Here is a 12,159-nt window from a genome sequence, read left to right as displayed (position 1 = left end):
TTAAGGAACACTTAAGCAACTGAAGCAAGGAACGGATGGTAGGATGAAAGAACCTTAGATACAAGAGATTATGTAACATCTAGTCAAGATGAAGAAGGAAGCTTAGTTAAGGTTGAGGAAACAAGGATCAGACAGGGCTCTAGGGGGTTACAAGGTAGCCAGGAAGGAACTGAAGAATGGATTTAGAACAGCTAGGAATGGGCATGAAAACGCCCTAGTGTTTAGGATTAAGGAAAATACCAATGCGTTCTACACCAATGTGAGGAACAAGAGGATGGCCAGACTGAGGGTAGGACTGATCAGGGATAGTGGTGGGAACTTGTGCCCGGAGTCGGATGATGAAGGGGAGGTCCTTAATGAATACTTTACTTCAGTATTCACTAGTGAGAGGGATCTTGTCATTTGTGAGGACAGCGTGAAACAGGTTGATGTTAAGAGGGAGAATGCGCTGGAAAGGTTGAAAAACATGAAGATAGATAAGTCTCCTGGGCCAGATGGGATATTACCTGGGTTACTACAAGAAGTAAGGGAAGAAATTGCTGGGCCTTTGGCAATGATGTTTGCATCCTCACTGTCCACTGGAATAGTGCCAGATGATTGGAAGGTGGCAAATGTTCTTTCCTTGTTCAAGAAAGTAATAGGGATAACCCTGTGAATTACAGGCCAGTAAGTCTTACATCGGTGTTGGCAAATTATTGGGAAGGATTCTGAGACACAGCATTTATGATTACTTGGTTAGAGATAATCAGCATGACTTTGTGATGAGCAGGTCATGCTTCATAAGCCTCTCTGAATTCTTTGAGGATGTGATGAAGGTAGAGCAGTGGATGTGGTGTATATGGATTTTACTAAGGTGTTTGACGAGGTTCTCCATGGTAGGTTCATTCAGAAAGTAAGAAGGCATGGGATACAGGGAAATATAGAAAACAGAGGGTGGTAGTAGATGGAAAGTATTAAGCCTGGATCTCAGTGACCAGTGGTGTTCTGCAGGGATCTGTTCTGAGACCTCTGCTCTTTGTGATTTTTGTAAATGGCTTGGATGAGGAAGTGGAATCATGGGTTAGTAAGTTTGCCAATGACAGAAAGGTTGGTGGAGTTTGGATAGTGTGGAGGGCTGTTGCAGGTTGCAACAGGACATTGACAGGATGCAGAACTGGGTTGATAAGCGGCAGATGGAGTTTAACCTGGTGTGAAATGATTCATTTTGGAAGGTTAAATTTGAATGCAGATAATACGGTTAAAGGCAGGATTCGTGGCCATGTGGAGGAACAGAGGGATCTTTGGAGCAATATCCATAGAACCCCCAAGTTGATAGAGTTGTTAAGAAGGCGTTTAGTGTGTTGGCTTTCATCAGCTGGGGAATTGAGTTTAAGAGCTGTGAGGTTAAACTGCAGCTCCATAAAGCCTAGTTAGACCACACTTGGAATATTGTGTTCAGTTCTGGTCACCTCATTATGGGAAAGATGTGGAAACTTTAGAGGGGATGCAGAGGAGATTTACTAGGATGGACTAGAGGGCATGTCTTATGAAGAAACGTTGAAGGAGCTATGGCTTTTCCTATTGGAGCAAAGAAGGTTGAGAGATGACTTGATAGAGGTGTACAAGATGATGAGAGGCATAGATAGAATGGATGGCCAGAGACTTTTTCCCAGGGTGGAAATGGCTATCATGAGGGGGCAGAATTTTAAGCTGATTAGAGGGGATGTCAGAGATAGGTTCTTTACACACAGAGTGGTGGGTGTGTGGAATGACTGACAGTGCTGATATTAGAGTCAGATACATTAGGGACATTTAAGCAACTCTTGAATAGGCACACCGATGATAGTAAAATGTAGGGAATGTAGGTTAGTTTGGTCTTACAGTAGGATAAAAGTTTGACACAACATCAAGGGCTGAAGGGCCTATACTGTGTTGTACTGTTGTATGTTCTATTTTCAACAGTTACCTGATTGCTATGTTAAGTGGTGGTAATGTTTGAGTATTACAATATAAAGGGCAGTTTCTGGTTTGCAGCAGCTAAAGGCAGTATGCAGCTGGGTTTTAAACATAGCGCAAGCAGCATTAATCCTGAAGTGCCAGCAGTGAGGAGCACTTACACTTCTTCAGCCACATGAGAACGGTGACATGTAGCCTGGTTGTATAACTCATGAGGCGCAGACTGGAACATTGTGTGAGAAAAGTTATTGTGAGCCATGGCGGACCGAGCACCAGGGATTTCACTCAACAAAATTCTTTAACTCAAAATTGGGAAATTACTCCCAACACGTTTAAAATGGAATAAGGAAAGTAACTATTTTTTGATATTTTATCTGTAATCTCCCTTCAGAATCTCATCCTTTTCCCTTCCTATATCATTGGTTCCAATGTGTACAACGACCTCCTGCTGGCCCCTCTCCCCCTTGAGAACATTCTGCACTCTCTCTGAGACATTCTTGATCCTGGCACCAGGGAAACAACACACCGTTCTCATTTTCACTGCTGGAAGCAGAAACGTCTATCTGTACCTTGGACTAAAGAGTTGCCTAGCACAATTAATCGTTTGGAACCCAACTTAACTCTCATTACCTTAGAACCAGTCTCAATACCAGACACTTGGCTGTTCGTGCTACATTCCCCTGAGAATCCATCACCCCCTACATTTTCCACAACAGCATACTTGTTTGAAATGGGGATAGCCACAGAAGACTCCTGCACAACCTGGTTGCCTCTCCTATCTTTCCTGGAGTTAATCCATCTATCTAAATGTATCTGAGACTTTCCCCTCTTCCTATAACTGCCATCTGTCACATCCCCTTGCTCTTATAAAATCATCATTGCCTCTAAATGCCTCTCCAACCGATCCATTCAATCTAAATAGATTCGCAACCAAGGGCATTTATTGCAGATATAATCCTCAATAACCCAAAAATTCTTCCTAAACTCCCACAGCCGACAAGAAGAGCATATCACTCTATTAAAAGCCATTTTTGCTTCTTTCAATCTACAGACCCAGAAAATAGTACTTATTCCTCTATGAAACACTGCTTCAGATTAAATTAATACTAATGGTTTATATTTTAAGTTTAATCAAGAGAAATAGCTTAATAAAACATCTAATCAAGAAAGAACCCACTCTACTCTCTACTGCAGACTTATTTTAAGGTTGCACTTAAAATCCACTTATTTGCTTCTGTGTTGTGACCTCTCCCAGACAGGTTCCATGGGGCGGCACGGTGGCACAGTGGTTAGCACTGCTGCCTCATAGTGCCATGGACCTGGTTTCAATTCCCGCCTCAGGCAACTGCCTGTGTGGAGTTTGCATACTCTCCCTGTGTCTGCATAGGTTTCCTCTGACATCCAAAGGTGTGCAGATTAGGTGAATTGGCTATGCTAAATTGCCCGTAGTGTTAGATGAAAGGGTAAATGTAGGGGAATGGATCTGGGTGGGTTGCTCTTCAGAGGGTCGGTGTGGACTTGTTGGGCTGAAGGGCCTGTTTCTGCACTGTAAGTAATCTAATCTAAAAGATCCATTGTGAAGTCCCTGTTTTTTTTAATTTTCCCAGACTCTCTCCCATGTTCAATGATACATGAATTCAACAGCACTGCTGACTCTGTCAGTTAGCAATGTGGGTTTCTTTCTCACTCTCTCTCTTTCTCTCTCTCTCTCTCTCTCTCTGTCTCTCTCTCTCTCCCCTGCTTTTGAGAAGTGGCAGATGTAGTTTAGTTTAGATAAATGTGACTTGCTGCATTTTGGGAAAGCAATTCTTAGCAGGACATATACACTTAATGGTAAGGTCCTAGGGAGTGTTGCTGAACAAAGGGACCTTGGAGTGCAAGTTCATAGCTGTTTGAAAGTGGAGTCGCAGGTAGATAGGATAGTGAAGAAGGCGTTTGGTATACTTTTTTTTATTGGTCAGAGTATTGAATACAGGAGTTAGGAGGTCATGTTGCGGCTGTACAGAACTTTGGTTAAGCCACTGTTGGAATATTGTGTGCAATTCTGACCTTCCTATCGGAAAGATGTTGTGAAACTTGAAAGGGTTCAGAAAACAATTACAAGGATGTTGCCAGGGGTTGGAGGACTTGAGATATAGGGAGAAGCTAATTGGTTAGGGCTGTTTTCCCTGGAGCCGTGGAGGCTGAGGGGTGACCTTATAGAGGTTTATAAAATCAAGAGGGGCATGGATAGGATAAATAGACAAAGTCTTTTCCTGGGGTGGGGGAATCCAGAACTACATGGAATAAGTTTAAGTTGGGAGGAGAAAGATATAAAAGGGGCAACTTTTTCACTCAGAGGGTGGTTCATGTATGGAATGAGCCGCCATAGTAAGTGGTGGAGGCTGGTACACTTGCAACATTTAAAAAGCATCTGAATGGGTAAATGAATAGGAAGGGTTTGGAGGGATATGGGCCAGGTGCTGGCAGATGGGACTAGATTGGGTTGGGATATCTGATCAGCATGGAGGGGTTGGACTGAAGGGCCTGCTTCTATGCTGTATACCTCCATGACTTATGGAAACACAATTGCTGAACTTTAGAATAACATGCAATGGAATCATTGAGTGTTTTGATAATCTGCTTAAAAGCAATATGCTTTCTGCAAATTAGAACTCCCTGATTAAGATTCTGTTGTTAGTAAATACCCAGTAATATTAATTTACCATCAGTTCAAGCTAAGGTATTGGCAACATTGATTTTATATTACAAGTTAACCTAAATAAATGAAGACTTCCTAAGAATCAAGTCCTCTGTTATCACTGAGATTTACGTTGCTTAGACACTTCCAAGTGAGTAGTAATATATTCAATGTAAGTGCTATGTGCACACTGACCAGTCCTGTATGGTTCATTCGAAAATGGACTGGCCAATATTATCAGGTAAACTTTTACAAAAAGTGCTACTTTTGAGAGGTTTTTAAGTATTACACTCTGATTACTATAAAAATTATTAATCAATAGATCTATTATGCCAATATTATTGTCTTCTCAATTGTGAATTGTCAATTTAACATTGGTAAAGGAAAGAAATCTGAGAGTTGTGTGGCATTTTTCACTCATCTCGGTGACCTTGGCATTAAACTTCCTAATTGTGCAAAGCAAGGCAGAAAGATTGTATCTCGTTTGTTTTTCCAATCAATCCACAGGTAGTTTGATGTAGCGAAAATACTCTCAGGAAAGATGAGTGCATCAGAGCAGTAAGAAGTGATGTGGAACGTGTCCTGTAGCACCAGCATCTGCACCTGGCAGGCTGAGTATGTAAAAGGAACATTCCAGCTCAGAGTGGCAGCTGTAAATGTAATTGGTTTGACAGAGAACTGTGACACAGTAAGAAAATTACTCTGTGAGATCAATGACTGTTAAAAACTAAAATACTGCTCTGATTGCATGAATGCGTGAGGAAATGTCATTAAAAAACTCTCATTTAAATAAAGCCTATTTCCAATTAAAATAAAATTGCTGTTACAATGATTTTAATGGATAAATCTTCACTTTTTTTGAACACTGTAGTCTAACAAAAGCATTATTTAATTAATAACATGAGTGATTGTACTTTTACGTCGAGAACCTTTGGAAGTTTTCATTTATTTATTTACTGCAAATTGCAAACATACAATTTTAATAAAAATGCAAGGGATTAATTGATGGGATTTAATTTCATTTGGGAACTAACCTGCTTACCTTCAGAGGTGAACTGCCACCCAAGAAATCCTGTTACATTACAGATCTGTCGCACGTGAGAGATGCCAACCAATTACAGAGGAGCAGTTTTCCACTGCCAACAGTATCCAGTGGCCACTGCTGGTATTGCAGTCAGCCTGCAGCAGGGATTGACATTGGACCCCCAGGAAATAGGTAAGTTGAGCTCAGTCAGGGAGGCACCAATGAGGAGATAGAGACGAGGGAGAATCATTCTTTGGATGGGAGGGTTTCTTAATTGGGGTCCCTCTGATTGCACTGGGAACTCTGACATGAAAAGCCCTATATCCCATCAATATTTTCATGGCCTGGATCTTGCCCACTATTGATTAAGTATCAACAACAGAAGTATGGAGCCTTTAAGTGGACGCTTAAAGGCTTCAACTGGCCTTCGAGTGGAAGGCTGTCCTCCAGCCACCCCATACCTGATTTATTTGGAGGGAGATTTGAGTTCAGCAGGATCTCCATTCTGCCTGAACGCACAGCCACCTATCTCCAAACTGCCTCAACGGTGGTGATATGGAGGGGGAGGGCATTAAATTCTGGACTTACTATTTCCTTTGTGCTTCTTTGATTAAATGAATGCAGAAGTAAAGGTATGTCTTTTTTTTAGGGTATGACACAATTTCCACATGACGTCCCCAAGTCTGTACTTTTCTCGAAATATATTTCAGCTTTCTTATTTGATTTCATTTCGTTGCAGTGACTAGTCATGAGTCTACTCTCAGTCCAGATCTTTTTTCCAGTCTTTTCATTAGCTTATTCAATACATTTAATTAAATATGTACTCATTTATTCTTGCAATATATATTTGCCTGTAGCAAATCTACAAAGGTCCATCCACATGCAATTGTTATTGAGGCTTTTCTTCAATCCTTCACCAGACTGTACTGCCTTTCCTGGTTTACCTGAAAGATTATTGTCTTTTCAGAAACAGATCTCTTATGTAGGTAAAATAGAGTAGAGGTTTCAGTACCAGTCCTCAATATTATAATCAAACAGATTGGTTGTATAGACCTTGAATATCTCTGAAAAGAAAGATGTGTTGTTAAAACGTTACATCACAGACTCATCCTGACAAAAACATGAATGCCATGGCTTTCCCAAAAAGTGCAGCCACCATGAAGTACTGCTCACTGATAACATCATGAACACCCCCATATAATTGAATTGTCTCATGGCCCTTGTTTTCCAGTTATTATTGATTATTAAGTAATTGTGAATACTTCTTTGCTTGCAGATTGGGATGAGGATGCTATCTGAAATATCCTGCACTCAGGAGAAGTATACTCTCTGGTGATATTCTATATTCCATACAGTAGTGTTCTGCAGTACAAGTGATGAAGATGTTTCCCTTAGCAAAATCACGTTGGTCACTTACTTATAAGTATGCAGGGAAAACTATCCATTAGAAAGGTCCAGCAAAATTACAGTTTCATGCCAGCAATAAGTGGCCATTCCTACTTGCCTTGATTGATTTGTTTGCTAGGGCAGTTAGGAGTCAACTGTGTTGATGTTGGACCTGAATCAAATACAGTACATGCCAAGTCTGATAAGGATTGTTGGCTTCCTTCCCTAAAATACATAGTCATACAGTTGAGTCTCAATCACTATCTGATAGCCGCATGATCACTTTACTTAAACCTTACCAAAAGAAGCTAAGACAACACAATATGACACCATATTTTCTTGTGTTTTTATGATATCATAACAGTTTCTATTTTGTGACTGGCATGCTATTCCTGGCAGATAAAATGCTTTAACTACCTTTTTTTTTAGCTGGTATCTTCTGAGTGTTCCGAGTTCCTGCATGCACATGAACTGGAACATATCTATCTTTTGGAAGAATCACAACCACTTTCACTGCTGTTGTACTATTTTTGCTAGATGAATGAATTAGCTTAAATGGAGATGGGTGTAAAAGAGCTATAGATTTGCCATTGTCAGGTGGCATATTTCCAACTTCCGTTATTAAAGGACTTAACATTTTAACTGCCATGTCAGGAAACCCGGCTTTCAGTGCAATTAATTTAAATGTGCAATTATTTCGCCCTTTTGGTTTTGCATCAAGGGCTGGCATTTTTTTACACTGATCATTATTAACAAGTTAAACTGAAAAGCTGATCAAAGGGAATGCGGTTCTGATTGCGTGTATAGTTAATTTCATCTCACATTTCTTTTGTAATAGATGGTGTAGCTAACATAAGCATTCGAATATTTGACGTTCAGCCTGTTCAGACACTCATGTAACATTACACTGAAACATTGTTCCCATTTACAGATACAGATAGGGACAGCTGGTAACAAACAATGGAGCGCTTGTCAAAACAACCAGCTTACAAAGATGGTTTGCACGCTTGTGCCTTACAGGCCTGCTGTTTAAAAACCTGAGGAGTCTCTTATGCATTGAACCAAGTACCTCTTATTTAAGGTGTCCATGGGTAGGTAGTGGATCTGGGAAGATGCTGCACCCGCATTATTTCTTCAGGGCTGAAGGCTGACAGTGATAAAGCGGTATTAAATGGTTGTTTTGTCTTTATTTTGAGTAGAAATGAAGAAAGGTGCCACGGACCATGAAAAGTCTGAATTCCTGAAGGAGGCAAGCTTGATGAGGTAGAAGTGGCTCTATTACTAGCATGCCTCTGTTTTTTGACACATGAATGAGGGTTGTTGCCCTGTGAGGGAATGTCTTTCATCTGAACGTTTTACGTTGTGATCTCCTGTTCACCGAGTTTTAAGTATGGTGAAAGGGAAGATGAGGAAAGTAGAAAATGCTGCTTCTAGGTGATTCTTGGTTTATGTTCATACAGTGAGAGCAGGAACAATGCCAACAATTATTTTTAAAAATTAGTTTGCTTTAATTTTGTAGTTTCGCTCTATTTGATTCTGATGTGTCACCTTCAGTTCAGTGGCAATTATGGTGCCCAGTGTAGATATGCAAAAGAACTGGCGGTGTAGTAGTAAAATTGCAAGCGAATCCATGTCTATTTTTCCTATTTTATGCTTTATCGTTATTTACGTGACAGAATGTATATTAGAAGAAATCAATTCATGGATTAAATGAAATCTGATGAAATGTATTCTAGTACTACCTGACAGAGCTGTATACCCTCAACCCTCTAATCATCCCACTGTGTAAACCTGATTCCAAAATATTTTGTATTCTTTTACAATTGCATGTCTACATTTGCAGGTAATAATGTCTGCTATGGGAAGTGGAATTATAGGAAAATTCAGGATAGCCAGTCTAGCCTTGGCAGTGTGGAAGTTATCAGAAAGAATTCTCAGGGACAGAATTTATCTGCACTTGGAGAGACAAAAATTATTCAGGGATAACCAGCATGGATTTAATAAGGAAAAGATGAGTTTAACAAATTTGTATACGTTTTTTGAAACGGTAATCAGCAGTGTCGATCAGCATAATGCATTTGTCGAGGTCTCCATGGACTTGCTCAAGGCTTTTGATGAGGTCCCCCATGGCAAACTGGTTAAGAAAGTAAGCGTCCATGCCATCTAAGGTAAAATGGCATGCTGGATCCAAAACCAGCTGAGAGGCAGGAAAAAGGTGGTGTTGGTAAATGGAGGTTTCTGTGACTGGAAGTCTGTTTCTAGTGGGGTTCTGCTGTGCTCAGTGTTAAAGAACTTGCTGTTTGTGGAGTACATTAACGATTTGAACTTGAATGGAGTATGTAAGATCAAGAAGTTTCCATATTACGTGCAAATTTGTAGGGTAGTTAATAGTGAAAAGAATAGCTGTAAAATGCAGGAGGATATAAATGGACTGGTCGGTGAACAAAGTAGTGGCAAATAGAATTCAGAAAGCATATGAGATACTTGCCTTTATTAGCTGTGGCAGAAATTATAAAAGCAAGGAGTATATCCTGGAACTATGTAAAATGCTGGTTAGGCCACAACTGGGATACTGCGTTCCCTCTTTACAGGAAGGATGTGACTGCAGTAGAGAGAGTGCAGAAGATATTTATCAGGATGCTGCCTCTGCTGGAGGGTTTGAGCTATGAGAAAAGTTTGGATAGACTAGGGTTGTTTTCCTTGGAGCAACATAGACTGTGAGAATTATTTCAATCTGAATAAGATTGTAAATCCTTATGAACAACAAGAAATTGTATATGGTGCTCCAATGTTCCTCCAAGTAGATGGATTTGAAATATTTTTGTGATAGATTTCCTTGAATCTACCTGTAACTGATTGAAATAAAAGTAATTAAAGCAAGTAAGCTGCTGTAAGCATACATCTGCTGTGATAGAAGGATTGAATACTGTGGAAAAATAGTCCATAAATTTTGAAAACAATTTCATTAAATAGGAAATGTCTTTGTATTGAGAGGAAATTTTCAAGCCCTTCCAGTTTGCCTTATGGGGATTCAAAGTTTTCAACATGACAAACTCTATCTTCACTTCCAACTTTAAAGAAAACAGGTTATGCTTGGGGTTTTAGTTGTTACTTTGCTCTCTGGATGCAGGCCTGTCTTTTAAATATCTCAATTAGGCTGTGAGTCTAAAGACTTAGCTTAGAAGTTTAACTCTGGCCGGGCTTATTTCCAGGGCCTCAGTAAATTTGATAGGTAAAAAGAGGCAGAAATAGCTAGATATAATAAGGTAAGTACCTTTACAACTCTGCTTGTGGACCAAAGGAACAGAAATGTTTCTTTCTGCTCCACTAGCCTTACCATTTTCCATCCCTGAGATCTGATCCTCCATTGATCCACACCTACCCACTTTGTCCAGATTGCCTCTCTTGGATATTCAACATCAGTCTGTAAGAATCTCACACTGGACCCCTTAATGTATGACTCAGCCCCCAGCTTCCCTGTCTTTTGCATTCCCTTCCTGAGAACTGATTTGCTTCTCAGCCCAAATCATTAGGACCTCAGGGCCATCTGTATGTTCAGATTTCCTTATTCTCCCACCATCCCTTTCCTTTCAGTTACAACCTGAGCATAATGCGGCAATATGAAAAAAAACCCAGCTACAGGATGCCAATACTCAAACCATTCTTTGTCCACCTTAGTGGAACTAAAACAGACACTGCTATAAATACATAGTTAAAAATGTAATTTACTTAGTCGTAGAATCATACAGTTTCCTCTTTCTTTTAATAAAGAAACAGAAGCTGGAATAGGCCATTCAGCCCTTCAAGTCTATTAGATCATAATTGGTCTTCCCAGGCTACAATTTTTCTTTCATGCCAGCTCCCTATAGCCCTCAATATTAAAAAAATCTATCTACCACCTCTTTAAATGCTTTCAGTGATCTAGCCTCCCAACTCTCTTGTGCAGAGATTCCCAACATTCACTAACCATTGACAGAAGAAATTCCTCTCTACCTTAGTTTTAAATGAGTGTTCCCTTGTTCTGTAACTATGTCCACTAGTTTGAGACTCCCTCATTAGGTGGAAACATCTTCTCAACATCAAGGACCCTCAGAATCTTGCATGTTTCAATAAGATTACCTTAGATTTTTGTAAACTCTCATGGTTTAAAGCTTGTTTAACTGTTCTTGATAAGTTGTCTCAGGAATCAGCCTCGTAAATCTCTTTTAAATGCCTCCAATGCCAGCGTATCCTCTTAAATTCAGATACCAAACTGAACACAGTCCTCCAGCTTCAGCCTCAATAAGAGTTGTGCGGTCTTAACAAGACTTTCATATTTTAAACTCTAAGTTTCTAGCAATAAAAGTCAAAATTTCATTTGCATTCTTAATTACTTGCTGCAATGCCAGTTAATGTTTTGTGTTTTATGCACAAGAACAGTCAATTGCCTCGAGGCAACATGTTTTTGGAGTCTGCCTTTTGATTCTTCCTACCAAATTGCATGACTTCACACTTTCCTACATTAAACTCCATCTGGCCACTCACTCAACCCATCTACATTCCCTTGTACATCCTTACCACAACATGCCTTATCATCCAATCTTGTATCACTAACAAATTTGGATACATTACACTGTGCACCCTCCTCCAAGTCAGCAATGTAGATAGGATCAGGCCAAGGTCTGATCCATGGAGCATGCTACTAGATATATCTGTCCAACCTGAAAAAGACCCATTAATCCTGACTCTCTTTCTTTTACCAATTGGTTCCTGTGCTGTGTGTGAAGATATTTGCTTTATTTCTTCTGTAGTGACTTCAGCTGGAGAAAACTGCTCAGAGGTCAAGCCAAACAGAGATTACAAAAAATGGCACATTTCATATTTGCCAAATATTTTAGAAAAATATCAGGGGGAAGTTTTATTACCAAAACACACAAAGCCAAAATATTTGCATTATTCATTCAAGAGTTCTTAGTTCTAAAGAGTAACAGCTCCTTCAAAGTTAGAATAATTTAACTAAATGCAAAAACATTCATGATATGATGATGAAAACTTTCATCATTTATTTTGACATCCCCTTTTATTTTTCTCACTCCAAATATCTTCCCTATTTGTCGCATTTTTACTATTGGCTGCTTCCAATCCTTCTCATTGT

The 12,159-nt window shown here is 39.7% G+C and overlaps 1 protein-coding gene across 1 annotated transcript in view; it reads right to left on the bottom strand.

Moving 5' to 3' along the window:
• The window catches only part of dcbld1 (discoidin, CUB and LCCL domain containing 1), a 147,671-nt gene extending 138,488 nt beyond the window's left edge, over nucleotides 1-9,183 (bottom strand). Inside the window, exons 1-2 of the mRNA XM_060854824.1 lie at nucleotides 9,060-9,183; nucleotides 5,658-5,687 (exon numbers count right to left, since the gene is read on the bottom strand). Coding sequence (XP_060710807.1) covers nucleotides 5,658-5,687; nucleotides 9,060-9,183 — 154 coding nt within the window. The remainder of the gene's footprint in view (nucleotides 1-5,657; nucleotides 5,688-9,059) is intronic.
• Between the last annotated feature and the right edge of the window lie 2,976 nt (nucleotides 9,184-12,159).

This window comes from Hemiscyllium ocellatum, chromosome 3, assembly GCF_020745735.1.
Source record: "Hemiscyllium ocellatum isolate sHemOce1 chromosome 3, sHemOce1.pat.X.cur, whole genome shotgun sequence".
Lineage (NCBI taxonomy): Eukaryota > Metazoa > Chordata > Chondrichthyes > Orectolobiformes > Hemiscylliidae > Hemiscyllium > Hemiscyllium ocellatum.
The sequence above is the reverse complement of the archived record's forward strand: the minus strand, read 5'-3'. Positions and strand labels throughout refer to the sequence as shown.